The 17326-nt window shown below is 40.1% G+C and overlaps 1 protein-coding gene across 2 annotated transcripts in view; it reads left to right on the top strand.

The window, feature by feature from the left end:
• LOC115215233 (transmembrane protein 41A) overlaps positions 1 to 16695 on the top strand; it is a 29134-nt gene extending 12439 nt beyond the window's left edge. For both annotated transcript variants that reach the window (XM_029784469.2, XM_036505481.1), the window contains exons 3-6: positions 5653 to 5806; positions 11071 to 11232; positions 13514 to 13652; positions 16027 to 16695. In XM_029784469.2, the coding sequence (XP_029640329.1) occupies positions 5653 to 5806; positions 11071 to 11232; positions 13514 to 13652; positions 16027 to 16205 (634 nt within the window). In that variant the 3' untranslated portion in view covers positions 16206 to 16695. The remainder of the gene's footprint in view (positions 1 to 5652; positions 5807 to 11070; positions 11233 to 13513; positions 13653 to 16026) is intronic.
• Positions 16696 to 17326: the final 631 nt, after the last annotated feature.

Genomic DNA, 17326 nt, shown 5'->3' on the forward strand with positions numbered 1-17326 from the left:
TACATACATACATACATACATATATATATATATATATATATCATCATCATCATCATCATCATCATTTAACGTCCGCTTTCCATGCTAGCATGGGTTGGACGGTTCAACTGGGGTCTGGGGAGCCCGAAAGCTGCACCAGTCCAGTCAGATCTGGCAGTGTTTCTACAGCTGGATGCCCTTCCTAACGCCAACCACTCCGAGAGTGTAGTGGGTGATTTATATGTGCCACCGACACAGGTGCCAGACGAGGCTGGCAAACGGCCACACTCGGATGGTGTTTTTATGTGCCACCGACACAGGTGCCAGACGAGGCTGGCAGACGGCCACGCTCGGATGGTGTTTTTATGTGCCACCGACACAGGTGCCAGATGAGGCTGGCAAACGGCCACGATCGGATGGTGCTTGTTACGTGCCCACAGCACGGAGGCCAGTCGATGCGGTACTGGCTACGGCCACGTTCGGATGGTTTTCTTGTGTGCCACGTGCCACCGGCACTGGTACCACAAAGATACAAATTCCATTGATGTTCATCTATTTTGATTTGTTTTGATTTTCACTTGCCTCAACAGGTCTTCACAAGTGTCACAAGAAGGAAGGTATGCACAGGTGGACTGACTACGTCCCAGGTAGGGGCCATGGGTTATGGCCTGACTAGTCTTGCCGGGTCTTCGGATGGTGTTTTTATGTGCCACCGACACAGGTGCTAGATGAGGCTGGCGAACGGCCACGATTGGATGGTGTTTGTCATGTGCCCACCGCACTGACTACAGCACTGATGGATTTCTTGTGTACCACAGGCACTGGTACCACAAGATACAAATTCCATTGATGTTCATCTATTTTGTCTATTTTGATTTGATTTGATTTGATTTGATTTTCACTTGCCTCAACCGGTCTTCACAAGTGTCACAAGAAGGAAGGTATGCACAGGTGGACTGACTAGTCTTGCCGGGTCTTCGGAAGGTGTTTTTATGTGCCACCGACACAGGTGCCAGATGAGGCTGGCGAACGGCCATGATCGGATGGTGTTTGTTACGTGCCCACAGCACGGAGGCCGGTCGATGCGGAACTGGCTACGGCCACGTTCGGATGGTTCTTCTTGTGCCACCGGCACTGGTACCACAAAGTGTGTGCCACCGGCACTGGTACCACAAAGATACAGATTCCATTGATGTTCATCTATTTTGATTTGTTTTGATTTTGATTTTCACTTGCCTCAACAGGTCTTCACAAGTGTCACAAGAAGGAAGGTATGCACAGGTGGACTGACTACGTCCCAGGTAGGGGCCATGGGTTATGGCCTGACTAGTCTTGCCGGGTCTTCGGATGGTGTTTTATATGCCACCGACACAGGTGCCAGATGAGGCTGGCGAACGGCCACGACGATGGTGTTTGTCATGTGCCCACAGCACGGAGGCCAGTCGATGCGGTACTGGCTACAGCCACTTTCGGATGGTTTTCTCTTGTGTGCCACCGGCACTGGTACCACAAAGATACAAATTCCATTGATGTTCATCTATTTTGATTTATTTTGATTTTGATTTGATTTTGATTTTCACTTGCCTCAACAGGCCTTCACAAGTATCACAAGGAGGAAGGTATGCACAGGTGGACTGACTACGTCCCAGGTAGGGGCCATGGTTTATGGCCTGACTAGTTGGCGGGTCTTCGGATGGTGTTTTTATGTGCCACCGACACAGGTGCTAGATGAGGCTGGCGAACGGCCACGACCGGATGGTGTTTGTTATGTGCCCACAGCACGATGGCCAGTGATGCGGTACTGACTACGGCCATGTTCGGATGGATTCTGTGTGCCACCGGCACTGGTACCACAAGCGGTACTGACTACTTTTTATGTGCCACCGACACAGGTGCTAGATGAGGCTGGCGAATGGCCACGACCGGATGGTGTTTGTTATGTGCCCACAGCATGATGGCCAGTGATGCGGTACTGACTATGGCCACGTTCGGATGGATTCTTGTGTGCCACCGGCACTGGTACCACAAGCGGTACTGACTACGGCCACGTTCGGATGGATTCTTGTGTGCCACCGGCACTGGTACCACAAAGATACAAATTCCATTGATGTTCATCTATTTTGATTTGTTTTGATTTTCACTTGCCTCAACAGGTCTTCACAAGTGTCGCAAGAAGGAAGGTATGTACAGGTGGACTGACTACGTCCCAGGTAGAGCCCACGGGTTATGACCTGACTAGTCTTGCCGGGTCTTCGGATGGTGTTTTTATGTGCCACCATGTTCCCATAGCACGGAGGCGAGTCGATGCGGTACTGGCTACGGCCACGTTCGGATGGTTTCTTGTGTGCCACAGGCACTGGTACCACAAAGATACAAATTCCATTGATGTTCATCTATTTTGATTGATTTTCACTTGCCTCAGCAGGTCTTCACAAGTGTCACAAGAAGGAAGGTATGCACAGGTGGATCGACTACGTCCCAGGTAGGGGCCATGGGATATGGCCTGACTAGTCCTGCCGGGTCCTCTCATGCACAGCACACTTCCATAGGACTCGGTCTTCAGTCATTTCCTTGGTGAGACCTAAAGTTCGAAGGTCGTGCTTCACCACCTCGTCCCAGGTTTTCCTGGGTCTACCTCTTCCACAGGTTCCCTCAACTGCTAGGGTGTAGCACTTTTGCACGAACTATCTTCAGCCATTCTCGTCACATGACCATACCAGCGCAGCCGTCTCTCTTGCACACCACAACTGACACTTCTTAGGTTCAACTTTTCTCTCAAAGTACTTACACTCTGACGATTATGAACACTGACATTACACATCCATCGGAGCATACTGGCTTCATTTCTTGCAAGCTTACGCATATCCTCAGCTGTCACGGCCCATGTTTCACTACCATGTAGCATGGCTGTACGTACACACGCATCATATAGTCTGCCTTTTACTCTTAGCGAGAGGCCTTTTGTCACCAGCAGGGGTAAGAGCTCTCTAAACTTTGCCCAGGCTATTCTTACTCTAGCAGTTACACTTTCAGCACACCCATCCCCGCTACTGACTTGGTCTCCTAGGTAGCGGAAGCTATCAACTACTTCTAGTTCGTCTCCCTGGAACGTGGTAGAAGTTGGTCTCTGCACATTTCCAGTGTTTATTTCTCTTGAGCATCTGCCACAGACAAAAACTATTTTCTTAGTTAGCCTTCCTTTGACATTGCTGCACCTCTTATGTGTCCATAGCTTACACTTGGTGCACCTTATAGAGTTTCTACCTACACCTTTTTTACAGATCGAGCAGGCCATCTACCTGAAGTCGTTTGTGGTTGGTCCACCTTCCTACTTATTAGGACTTTGGTTTTGGCTAGGTTGATTCTAAGGCCCTTCGATTCTAATCCTTGTTTCCACACCTGAAACTTCTCCTCCAGTTCTGATAGGACTCAGCAATTAGAGCAAGGTCATCAGCATAGGAGCTCCCAGGGGCATCCTGTCTTAAATTCTTCCGTTATTGCCTGGAGGACTATGATAAATAGGAGGGGGCTGAGGACTGAACCTTGGTGGACCCCAACCTCTACCCGGAATTCTTCACTGTACTCGTTGCCAACCCTCACCTTACTAGCTGCGTCTGTACATGGCTCGCACAGCTCTCACTAACCATTCATCTATCCCTAGTTTCCTCATTGATCACCAGATAAGGGATCGGGGGACCCTGTCAAAGGCTTTCTCTAAGTCAACAAAAGCCAGGTACAAGGGCTTACCTTTGGCTAGGTATTTCTCCTGCAGCTGTCTTACCAGGAATATAGCATCAGTAGTACTTTTCCCTGGCACGAACCCAAACTGCATATCATCTAAGCTAACTCTCTCTCTCTAATTAACTGGGCTATAACCCTCTCCGTAACCTTCATTACCTGATCCAACAGCTTGATGCCCCTGTAGTTATTTGTATCTAGGGCATCGCCTTTACCTTTGTAGCAGTTGACTATTATGCTGCTACACCAGTCATTGGGTATGACTCCTTCGTGTATCACCTGGTTAACTATACGGGTGACTATGCTATAGCCGACACTACCAGATATTTTGAGCATCTCTGCAGTAATTCCTGATGGGCCTGGGGCTTTCATATATATATATATATACGAATTTGGAAGATATTGAAAAAGAAGCATAAAAAAACATTCAAGATTAACATGTGTTGTGTTAGGGTGCCCCAACACTTTGTAGATTTTAGTACTTCTACTTTCTGGAATGTTCCTATGTTAGCCTTTTTATGTAGTCTGCTGTCACTGTTGTCACGGACGCCATTGTATGTCAGTTGTACTAATTATAAATGAAGTGATAGACACATTCCTTAGCTGCCAAAGTGTATTTTATTCAACAGCCAAGTCTTCATAGCTTTTCACCTCACCTCAACGCAGCATTATAATCATTTAGTATAACTGTGTCAATACATAGTAAGATATTGTCGTTTTTGTCCTAGAAAATAATGTCAAGGCTTGTTTTAATATCTGGAGGTCTCAGGTGGCAAGCTGGCAGAAATATTAGCATGCTGGGTGAAATGTTTAGTGGTATTTCATCTGTCTTATGTTCTGAGTTCAAATTCCACCAAAGTCGACTTTGCCTTTCATCATTTTGGGGTCAATAAATTAAGTACCAGTTGTGTACTGAGGGTCGATCTAATTGACTGGCCCCCTCCCACAAAATGTCGGGCCTTGTGCCTAAAGTAGAAAAGAATCGTTAGCATGCTGGATGAAATGCAGTATTTTGTCTAATACAGTTCTATATTTAAGAGATGAGGAATTATGTACATTATTTACATTATTTACATTTGATGGATATTTGTCCTCATCTTGTTTGTTGTTAACACAACGTTTCAGCTGATATACCCTCAAGCCTTCTTCAGGTGTCTTGGGGGAAATTTCGAACCTGGGTTCTCATTCCTAAGGTATTTTTCGATGTTAGAAATGAGAACCCAGGTTTGAAATTTCCCCAACACACCTGATGAAGGCTGGAGAGTATATCAGCTGAAACGTTGTGTTAACAACAAACAAGATGAGGACAAATATCCATCAAATGTAAATAATGTACATAATTCCTCATCTCTTAAATATAGAACTGTATTAATATGTAAATATCTGGCAGTCTGTTTCTATAATGAAGTTCCATGATATCTTTGCACTGTCATTTTCTGAGACAGGTAGAAGTTCTTGTAAGTACGATCATATGGTAATCATTATTTCCTTTGTCAGCACAGGTGTGGGTGTGAGCTTAAGAGGTTTACTTCTCAACCATGAACAATAAGTATCTGGACTGTTGCTATAGTAATGAAACTAAAGCATACAGAGTGAAGCTGCTTAGCAAAGATTGACCTTGGAGTCTGTCTGTTGTGCATGCACACCAAGTTTTAATGTTCTAGCTCACTTCTGATATTTACAGCAGTGCTTGGAAGGAAGATGTGTAGCATGTGATCAAAGCAGTATTTATACTGAGAAATAGTGATTAATGCTACCTAAACACAAGTGCAGTGTGCACTGAATAACCAACCATAAGAGGTGTTCTCCTGGGGTTAAAATAGCAGTATTGCTAGTTCCTAGGGAACACCCATGTTTAAGTGGTGTTAAAAATACTACTTGTCGTATATTTTTTGTCTTTTGTTATTTTTCATTTACTTTTTTTTTATGTTGCAGCACTTTAAAGTTTCCCTCAAATCTTGAAGAACTCAATTCCTTGGTGTCTCATCTCAGTCTCTACAAGAATGACCACATGTCCTATATCTTCCTCCTTTTCTGTTCTGCCTATCTCTACAAACAGGCATTTGCAATTCCAGGATCAGTGTTCCTGGTAAGTTTTGCTGTTTATTATTATTATTATTATTATTATTATTATTATATTATTATTATTATTATTATCATTATTATTATAGTGAGTGACTGAACCAGCAGTTCCCAACTGTAGTTCCTAGGCTTCCTGTCAAACCTTCTAACCCATGCCAGCATGAGAAACAGACATTAATTGATGATGATGGAGATGATGGTGATGATGAGGATGATAATGATAGTGGTGGCAGTGGTGGTGGTAGTGGTGATGGCACTGGTGATGATGATGATGATGATAGTGGTGGTGGAGGTAGTTGTGGCAGTGGTAGTGATGATGATGATGATGATAGTGGCAGCGGTGATGATGATAATGATGGTGGTAGTGGTAGTAGAGACTGTGGTAGTGATGGTGATGGTAGTGGTGGTGGTGGTGGTGGTGATGATGATGTTGATGATGGTAGTGGCAGCAGTGGTGGTGGTGATGATGATGGTGGTGGTAGTGGTAGTAGAGACTGTGGTAGTGATGGTGGTGGTGGCAGCGGTGATAGTGGTTGTGATGGTAGTAGTGGTGGTGATGGCAGCGGCGGTGGTGGTGGTAGTGGTGGTGGTGGTGGTGGTGATGATGATGATGATGATGACGAAAAGCAATGGAAGAGAAACTTGATGGTCTAAATATTTCTTGTTGGTTCATTGGGTGACGAATGATGAATGATCGAGTGAGAGATAAAGCAGCTGGGGAGAAAAAAGTGACTGGTGGTGTTTAGGGTGGACTATGTAAAATAGATGTGTGAGGATGTATTGATCCCCAGAAAAAATGAGAACAACCTGAATGTTATCTCTTCCTCAGAGGTCAGAGTTCAAGAGGGACGGAGTGGGTGGGGTGGGGGTTGAAAGAGCATATTTTGCTTTATTATAGGTTAGATTACAGTGTGTGTGTGTGTGTGTGTTTGTGTGTGTGTGTGTGTGTGTGAAAGAGGGAGAGAGAGAAGGACAATGGAATGTTGAATAAAAAGCAAGTATTTTTATGAAAAAAGATACTGCTGCAGCTTGCCATGTTCTTGTTGAGAGCTAAAATATATCCTGTATAATAGTTTAGCCCTTGGTCAGCCATGATCAAGCAGGCATTCATCCACAGTGTATCTAGGATCACGTAATTCAGTGTGTCCTTCAATTCTTGTTGTGGTAGGGTGCAATTTAAAGGTTATTTTGCTACTATTTCTTGCAAATTCAGTGCCTGCATAGTGGCTGCTGCTGTGATTATGCCTGGCTAAAATATTTATACATTATTTACATTTGACAGATATTTATCTTCATCTTGTTTGTTGTTACCACAACATTTCGGCTGATATATCCTCCAGCCTTCATCAGGTGTCTTGGGGAAATTTTGAACCTGGGTTCTCATTCCTAAGGTATTTTTCAATGTGTTTATCATTATTATTACTATTATTATTCAGGTCACTGCCTGGAATCAAACTCGAAATCTTGGGGTTAGTAGCCCATACTCTTAACCACTACGCCAAATGCCTGTAGACAGTGACCTTAATAATAATAATAATAATAATAATAATAATAATAATAATAACAACATTGAAAAATACCTTAGGAATGAAAACCCAGGTTCAAAATTCCCCCAAGACACCTGATGAAGGCTGGAGGGTATATCAGCTGAAACATTATATATATATATATATATATATATATATATTCAACAATATAAGGAATGGCCATATAGGACATTCGACTCACTAGAAAGAGCAGCCAAAACTCATACCGCCAAATAGTTGTAATTCTGAAATAGAAAGAGAAATAAAAACGTTTACCCCTTTCATCTCTGGACTATGCATAGTTTCGGCAAAACTTTGGCAAATGAATTAATTAAATTAAATTAAATTCATTTACATCTGGCGTGCCTCGTTAGCAGAGAGCCTAAATATATATATATATTGTTTATATGATAAATCAGATTGGTTCGTGGGTAGAGAGTTAAGCATACGTTTTTATATCTATTAATGAAATTGGATTTATGGGTTTTGATGGTAAAAGTGGCCAAATAAGATTTTCTAAAATAAATGAATGAAAATAAAGAGAAGTTATATGAAAGTGTATGAGACAAATTACGTCAGGAAGATTAGCTTTAATGATCTTATTTCGGTAACAATTTCGTATGTTAAACTCTCATTCACTAGAGAGTATTAATAATTTAATTCGTATTGAGTGAGGCTGAACACGTTTTCTAATTATCAATTAGTATCTGACAAAATCACTTCAAACTGATTCTGTGCTTGCATAAAATGTCCATGAAAATCTATTATTCGTCTATTGTCTTATCTTGTAATTTCAGGCTTAAACAATCAAGGGAGCTAATTCCGATATCATTATATGTAGAGTTATCCACCTTTAATATTCATTTAAAGTTTGGTTATTCTTCTCGTTGTAATACATATTTTAATTTTTCATCGATACATACTGTGTATAATAATACTGACATCTCATTTTAACCGATATATTTATCAAAATTACATTAAAATATATAGAAATACTTATGAGTAAATTTGTTCAATAAAATCGCCATTGGCTTCAGCCACGGTCTCCAGACAATTTCGGAATCTCCTGTGACTCTTCTGGACAGTCTTTTTTAAGTTGGTGAATGTTGCCATAATCCTTGCCTTCAGTTCATCTTTGGTGTTAGAAGGAGGTTTATTAGTCTCTTGATCAACTATGCCTCACACATAATAATCAAGGGAGTTAGGTGGCCAGATGTTAGGGGTGATGAGGTCGCAGAAATTGTCTGACAGCCATGACTGGGTTCTCCTGCTTGTTCCCAGAATAGGGTATTCCAGCAGCCAGCCTCTTCATCCAGGGAAGCACTACCTCCTCCAGGCACTTGATGTAGGCTTCTGTGTTGAGTCTGAGGCCGTGTCGGAAGATGAATGGAGGCATAACGTCGCCATCACTAGTGATCACTCCAAACACCATGATGTTGACTGGATGTTTGATTTTTATCACTCTCAGTACATGTTTTGGGGACTAAGATTAACACCCAACACTCAGAAATGTTCGTATTGGAGAATCCGGCATGAATGCCATGCAATACAGCATATCGTTTCCAAATTTCTGGCAGAGTGAATTACATCATGATGCTGTTTTTCTCACAGACGGTACCCAACTGACCCTACTATATTATGTAATTGAGAAAATCAAAAACAAACAATGCGCATGTCTGAAATTAAAAATATATAATGGGGGCAATTTACCCATCGCACCCTGTATATATCGATGAAAAATATAAATACTTATTGGGTCTTCTCCCTAATCCCCATCTCTGTCACTTTCCTTTCAAACTCTGCCCTATCCTCTGTCTCTATTCTTTCTTATAACTCACCTTCTTATACCTTGAGGACATACCCTCAGAAACCTTCACAACCATCTTTTTCCCCCTTTCATACTGGAGTAGAATACAGCTATGTATCTCCTCTACAGCAAGACACTTGTTCCTATCCCCTTGTCATTCTTCAACCTGTCAACACCTGGCATAGAGCAACCTCCTTCTGGACTACACCCCCTTCACTTGAGGGTGTGACACCTTGTGAGTCACATAGTGACCTTATGTATAATGATACCATGAAAATAAAAGCACCCAGTCCACTCTGTAAAGTGATTGCCATGAGGAAGGGCTTCAAGCCATAGAAACCATGCTGTAAAGCTGATACCAAAACCCAACATGGTTTGTTGGGTATGATCAGACCATTCAATCCATGCCAGTATGGAGGACAGATGTTAAATGATTATGATAATGATGATGATGATAATATTTGTGAGAGTGTGTCCATAACCTAGTGAATTAACAAACAGAGATTGATAAAATAAACAGCTGATTGAAAGAAATACTGAAGAGTGATGAAATATACTCACAGGATGCTGGCGCCACATAAAATGCACTGTTGATGGTGCCTTGTAAAACAACCACGCAGTACACACTGTAAAGTGGTGGGCATTAGGAATGGCAGCCAGCTGTAGAAACCATGCCAAGACAGACAATGGAACTTGGTTCAGTCCCTGGCCTTGTGAGTTCCTGTCAAACTGTCCAACCCATGCCAGCATGGAAAACAGTTAAATGAGGTCCAACCCATGCTAGCATGGAGAAGGGACGTTAAACGATGATGATGATAATGATGATGAGAGAAAAGTGGGGAGAATGAGAGAAACATTAAACTAGTTGATGTCAAATAAGTCAGCTTCAAATCACTGATGCCAGATAGGCAGTGCCATAATAGCTGTGCCAAAACGTCTCATACCCCTTCATAATCTACAAAAGCTTTTACTGCCTCTTTTGTAAAACCATTATTTGCACAGAATACAGAGTTTTTTTCAGTTCCTGTTTACTTCATTCCTACATATAGGTTTCAAATTTTGGCACAAGGCCAACAATTTCGAGGAAGGGGTTAGGCTGATTACATCAATCCCAGTGCCCAACCGGTACTTATTTTATGGACCCTGATGAGATAAAAGGTTAAGTCAACCTCAGTGAAATTTGAACCCAGAACATAAAGAAAGACAAAATGCTGCTAAGCATTTTGTCCTAAAAATTTATCCTAAAAATTCAATCAGTTCACAGCCACTTCGTTCATTGCTTCATATTGATTAAGGCAACTTTCCCCTGATATTATTTACATTTGACGGATATTTGTCCTCATCTTGTTTGTTGTTAACACAACATTTCGGCTGATATACCCTTCAGCCTTCATCAGGTGTCTTGGGGAAATTTCGAACTTGGGTTATCATTCCTAAGGTATTTTTTCAATGTTATTATTATCATTATTATTATTATTCAGGTCACTGCCTGGAATTGAACTTGGAATCTTGGAGTTAGTAGCCCATGCTCTTAACCACTACACCATATGTCCATGACCTGAATAATAATAATAATAATAATAATAATAATAATGACAATGACAACAACAACAACAACAATAACATCGAAAAATACCCTAGGAATGAGAACCCAGGTTTGAAATTTCCCCAATGTACCTGAAGAAGACTGGAGGGTATATCAGCTGAAACAAACAAGATGAGAACAAATATCCGTCAAATGTAAATAATGTACATAATTCCTCATCTCTTAAATATAGAACTGTCGTTTCCCCTGATAGTTCTAGAATTTTGGTTCTGCTCCCTGTTATTGATTAGCATTTTTAATGATTGATATAAATCAATTTAGTCCTGTAGTACAGGTTTTTTAATTATTTTTATGTTAGAATTGATATTTTATTTGATTTTATATCCTTTTAGAATCTGTTGGCTGGCGCTCTCTTCGGTACTGTAGTTGGCTTTATTACAACAAGTTTTTTGACTGCCTGTGGTGCAACTTGCTGTTATTTGCTTTCAGAAAATTTTGGAAAACCTTACATAATTAAAAAATTCCATAAACGAATTTCTTACCTGAATGAAAAGGTAAATTCATGTCTGTTTCACATTTAATCTTGCATGAAATTTATTTCTCGAATAATGATTATTAATGAGTGTTGTTCAACTAACGATCAAGAAGTTATAATGATTAAGCAACCACGTGCTGTCAGGTTCAGTCCTACTGCACAACACCTTGGGGAAATGTCTTCTGTCACCTCAGGTGGAGCTGTGCCTTGTGAGTGAAACTGGTTGCTGGAAAATTGTCAAAACTCGACTTCTGTGTATGTATGTATACATGTGTTTGTGCGTATCTACGTATCTGTGTGTGTGTGTGTGTGTGTGTGTGTATTGAGAAAAAGAAGGTAGCCAGTCCTCAGTCAAACCGTCCAACCCATGCCAGCATGGAAAGCGGACGTTAAACAACGACGACGATGACGACGATGATGATGATGATATATATATATATGTGTGGCCGTAGCCAGTTCCGCATCGACCGGCCTCCGTGCTGTGGGCACGTAACAAACACCATCCGATCATGGCCGTTCGCCAGCCTCATCTGGCACCTGTGTCGGTGGCACATAAAAACACCTTCCGAAGACACGGCAAGACTAGTCAGTCCACCTGTGCATACCTTCCTTCTTGTGACACTTGTGAAGACCTGTTGAGGCAAGTGAAAATCAAATCAAATCAAATCAAAATAGATGAACATCAATGGAATTTGTACCTTTGTGGTACCAGTGCCTGTGGCACACAAGAAATCCATCCGAACGTGGCCGTAGTCAGTACCGCATCGACTGGCCATCGTGCTGTGGGCACATAACAAACACCATCCGATCGTGGCCGTTCGCCAGCCTCATCTAGCACCTGTGTCGGTGGCAACATAAAAACAACCATCCGAGACCCGGCAAGACTAGTCAGGCCATATCCCATGCCCCTACCTGGGATGTAGTCAGTCCACCTGTGCATACCTTCCTCCTTGTGATACTTGTGAAGGCCTGTTGAGGCAAGTGTGAAAATCAAAATGAAATCAAAACAAATCAAATCAAATCAAATCAAAACAAATCAAAATAGATGAACATAAATGGAATTGTATCTTTGTGGTACCAGTGCCGGTGGCACACAAGAAAACCATCCGAATGTGGCCGTAGCCAGTACCGCACCGACTGGCCTCCGTGCTGTGGGCACGTAACAAACACCATCCGATCGTGGCCATTCGCCAGCCTCATCTGGCACCTGTGTCAGTGGCACATAAAAAACCATCCGAAGACCCGGCAAGACTAGTCAGGCCATAACTGTGGCCCCTACCTGGGACGTAGTCAGTCCACCTGTGCATACCTTCCTTCTGTGACACTTGTGAAGACCTGTTGAGGCAAGTGAAAATCAAAACAAATCAAAATAGATGAACATCAATGAATTTGTATCTTTGTGGTACCAGTGCGGTGGCACGTGGCACACAAGAAAACCATCCGAACGTGGCCGTAGCCAGTACCGCATCGACTGGCCTCCGTGCTGTGGGCACGTAACAAACACCATCCGATCGTGGCCGTTGCCAGCCTCATCTGGCACCTGTGTCGGTGGCACATAAAAACACCATCCGAGCGTGGCCGTCTGCCAGCCTCGTCTGGCACCTGTGTCGGTGGCACATAAAAAACACCATCCGAGCGTGGCCGTTGCCAGCCTCGTCTGGCACCTGTGTCGGTGGCACATAAAATCACCCACTACACTCTCGGAGTGGTTGCGTTAGGAAGGGCATCCAGCTTTAGAAACACTGCCAGATCTGACTGGACTGGTGCAGCTTTCGGGCTCCCCAGACCCCAGTTGAACCGTCCAACCCATGCTAGCATGGAAAGCGGACGTTAAATGATGATGATGATGATGATATATATATATATATAGAGAGAGAGAGAGAGAAAATAGTAAAAAGTGAAAAAGCTACAGATGGCTTGTTTTAAAAGGTTAAAAAATATATTTGAGTCATTATGTCAGAAGAATGTTATAAAATTTTTTCATACAGTGACATAGTTTTTGAAGAAATTACCGGTTTTGGTAATTACTATTTTCTATATATTCACCACGTGCTTTCACACACCAACTTTCTCACCTATTATATATATATATATATATATATATAGTATATATATATATTATATATATATATATATATATATATATATATTATATTATATATATTATATATATATATATTATATAATAATATATTATATATATATGTGTGTGTAAGTATATACATGATCGATTCCATTTCACCTGTCTCTTTTTCATTGCATGATTAAAAATATAATGTAATATTTCTGTTTGTTCCTAGATTCAAGCCAACATGGACAGCTTGTTTTATTTCCTGCTCTTTCTTCGGCTATTCCCCATGTCCCCTAATTGGTTCCTCAACATCTCATCACCAATACTCGACATTCCAATACATTATTTCTTCTTCTCGGTTTTGGTGGGTAAGTCACTTTTTTTTATTTCCAAATTTTCAATGTAAGACAAAGTCAGTCCACACCTTCTCTCTCTTTCTGTCTCTCTCTTACTCACACTCTCACTCTCTCTGACACACACTCTGTCTCTCTCTCTTTCTTTCACTTATATCATTTTCAATGTAAGACAAAGTCAGTCCATCCCCTCTCTCTCTTTCTTTCTCTCTCTTACACACACACACTCTCTTTCTTTCCCTCATTTATTGTTTTCAATGTAAGACAAAGTCAGTCCTCTCTCTCGCTTTCTCTCTCTCCCTATCTCTCTCTCACACACACACACTCTCTTTCTTTCCCTCATATATCGTTTTTAATGTAAGACAAAGTCAGTCCATACCCTCTCTTTTTCTCTCTCTCCCTCTCTCTCTTTCTCTCTTCTCTCCCTCATATATCGTTGCTAATATAAAGATAGAATTATTGGGTTTTGTTGCATCAATCATTTAAAAGGTAATTTCATTTAGAACATAACACACCTTTAATAAATACATATTTCCTATCTTGTTTTAATCATTAGAATACGGGCAATTTTTTAAGGTTGGTACTTACTATATCATTCTCTTTTGCTGAACTGCTAAGTTACAGGGATGTAAACACACCAACACCAGTTGTCAAGCAAACATACACACACACGCACGCACGCACGCGCAATAGGCTTCTTTCAGTTTCCATCTATCAAATCCACTCACAAGGCTTCGATTAGTCTAAGGCTATAGTAAAAGACACTTGCCCAAGTTACCCTGCAGTAGGGATTGAACCTGAGACCATGACATACAGATGAAAAAAACGAGAAAAAATCTCGGTTATTAACAGAGACTAAACCGCCTCTGACTTTATTGTACCAATGTCTTGTTTTCATAAATTCTGAATTAAAATCTTCCACCAAACCTTAGTCACAGTTTATGTTCCTAACACTAGCTTAACAATAACTAAGTTATTTTACTAAATTCTTTGTTATATTTAAATTATATTTAAAGTAATTAAAAGAGACACAGAGCATCTCAAAATAAATACAGTAATGAAAGGGTTAAAGTTGGGATGAGAATAAGGTGGGCCTTAACCCTTTTGATACCAACCTGGCTGAAACCAGCTCTGGCTCTATAGTACAAATGTCTTGCCATAAGTTTTGAATTAAAACCTTAGTCACAATTTATGTTCCTAACACTAGCTTAATGATAACTAAATTATTTTACTAAATTTTTTGTTATATTTCAAATTAATTGAAAGAAACACAGAGCATCTCAACAGAATTTTGGTAATATGATAACATTTTAATACTCTCTGTATTAAATATGGTAATATTGTTATCATATTTTACCTGTATTAATCCTTTCCATACCAACCTGCCTGAAACCACCTCTGGCTCTGTAATACAAATGTCTTGTTTTCAAAAGTTCTGAATTATAATCTTCCACCAATTTATGTTCCTAACACTTGCTTAATGATAACTTAGTTATTTTACTAAATTCTTTGTTATATCTAAAATTAATTGTAAGAAACACAGAGAATCTCATTAGAAATATGGTAACAAAAGGGTTTAAATTAATGTAACAAGTGAATATCAGCTCCAAGTAGTGCCATATTGGGATCTTTACCTTTTGACCGACAGATTTAAAAAATAATTTTTTGTAACTAAACACTTTCAAACTTTGGACACTGGTAGAATGTGTGATATAAAATATCTTTTACTCTTAGCGTTTTTGAGAAAAGCTTATATTTAGGAAGTTATTTCACCAATCAACAGCAGTAATTTTATTCAGCTGAATACACATCATTGATTGGTTGAAATTACCAATATAACTACGACTTAAATGTGAAATAACTTCCTAAATATAAGCTAAGAGTAAAAGTGTCCGAAGCTTGAAAGTGTTTAGTTACAAAAAATTATTTTTAAAATCTGTCGGTCAAAAGGTAAAGCTCCCCATATTGGATAAGGTAATAGTGGCTATTTAAGCAATGTGTTCGGAGGCAAGAATGGGTTGGATGGGTGCTGATGAAGGGGGCAAACCCTCCGAAATATGGCATATACACTCATTACCCATTTTATCTTTGACCTCGTCTGTTTTCATCTAACATCTTGATACAAAACGTTGTAACAAAAATCAATGCTGTCGAAATCCGCCAAAACTACACCTGATTATATATACACTTTAGACGAGTTGTAGTGCACCTGAGCACTGTACACAATTATTATTATTATTATTATTATTATTATTATTATTATTAAATAACCTTAAAATTAATGGCTGCAATCTCTTATGGATAGGAACTCCTTCAGTTTAAGCTATATATTTTTGAAGTAAATGTAAATTGTGTACAACATCTGTTTATTTCCATTCTTTCTTTACAGGTTTGATGCCATACAACTTCATTTGTGTTCAGACCGGCTGCGTCCTGTCTTCACTACGGTCGGTCAATGATATATTCACGATTTCAACTGTTCTGAAACTTCTTGGCATTGCTGTTGTAGCTGTCCTTCCCGGATGCGTCATCAAGTATTGGAAACAAAAATCTGTTAAACAAGAATAATAATGTATATAATTCCAATAATGTTTGGTTCAATTATGAATAAGTTATTAAAAACAGCAAGCTGGCAGAATCGTTTGCATGCCGACCAAAATTCTTACTGTCATTTCGTCCATCTCTGAGTTCAAAATCTGTTACGGTCAACTTTACCTGTCATCCTTTCAGGGTCGATAAAATAAGTACCAGTCAAACACTAGGGTTGATGTAATCAACTTACACCCTCCCCCAAAAAATGCTGGCCTTGTACCAAAATTTGAAATCATTTTTACTAAATTATTAAGACTGAAAGAAATGGACGAAGCAACTCTAATTTAAATCAAGCATCTTTTTAAAAGATGATGTTTTTATATATATTATTGAAACGTGTTGAAAACGTTGTTGAGATTCATTTTTGCGATGTCTCTATTAATTATAACTTTGTGAAATTCAACTCTGTCAATTATAACCATTAATATATTAATATTGATTAAATAATGTGTTCAAATTTACTATTTCCCACAACTTAGATGTCATAATATGTAGAGCGTCCATGGAGTGGAAACCGTTCCTTTTGTGTGATATGTAATGAAACCCATATATGTATCTCTATGAATTCTATTTGTAGAAGTGTATGTGTGTGTGTGTGTGTGTATAATCGTGCATATACATACAGGGCAATCGTCAAGAGTCACACATTTAATTCTTGTCTCTATTTGTCCTCTGTGTGTAGAATGGAACAATAGTTTCATGTTTGTGTGTGCGTGTCTGTATGTGTGTGTGTGATGTGTGTGTGTGTATGATGTGTCTGTGTGTGTGTGTACACAAGCTGCCATCAAGATTTTTTTTTTTTTTTCAAATTTCACACTCCTCAGACTTTTGAAAATTCAAGGAATCATTATCATCATCATTCTTACGTCTACTTTTCCATGCAGGATGGATCAAACTGAATTTATTTCGGCAGATTTTCTACAGCTGGATGCCCTTCCTGTTGCCCAGTTCTCACATGTTTCCAAATAAGGTAATATTTCCCCAACATCAGACATGTTTTTACACAGAAGATTGGAAACAAAGGACAACATTTACATAATGGTGACACTCACAACTATCACACAATATTAAGACAAGGCGACAGTAACACATATACC

The sequence above is a fragment of the Octopus sinensis genome, linkage group LG8 (genome assembly GCF_006345805.1).
Source record: "Octopus sinensis linkage group LG8, ASM634580v1, whole genome shotgun sequence".
Taxonomy (NCBI): domain Eukaryota; kingdom Metazoa; phylum Mollusca; class Cephalopoda; order Octopoda; family Octopodidae; genus Octopus; species Octopus sinensis.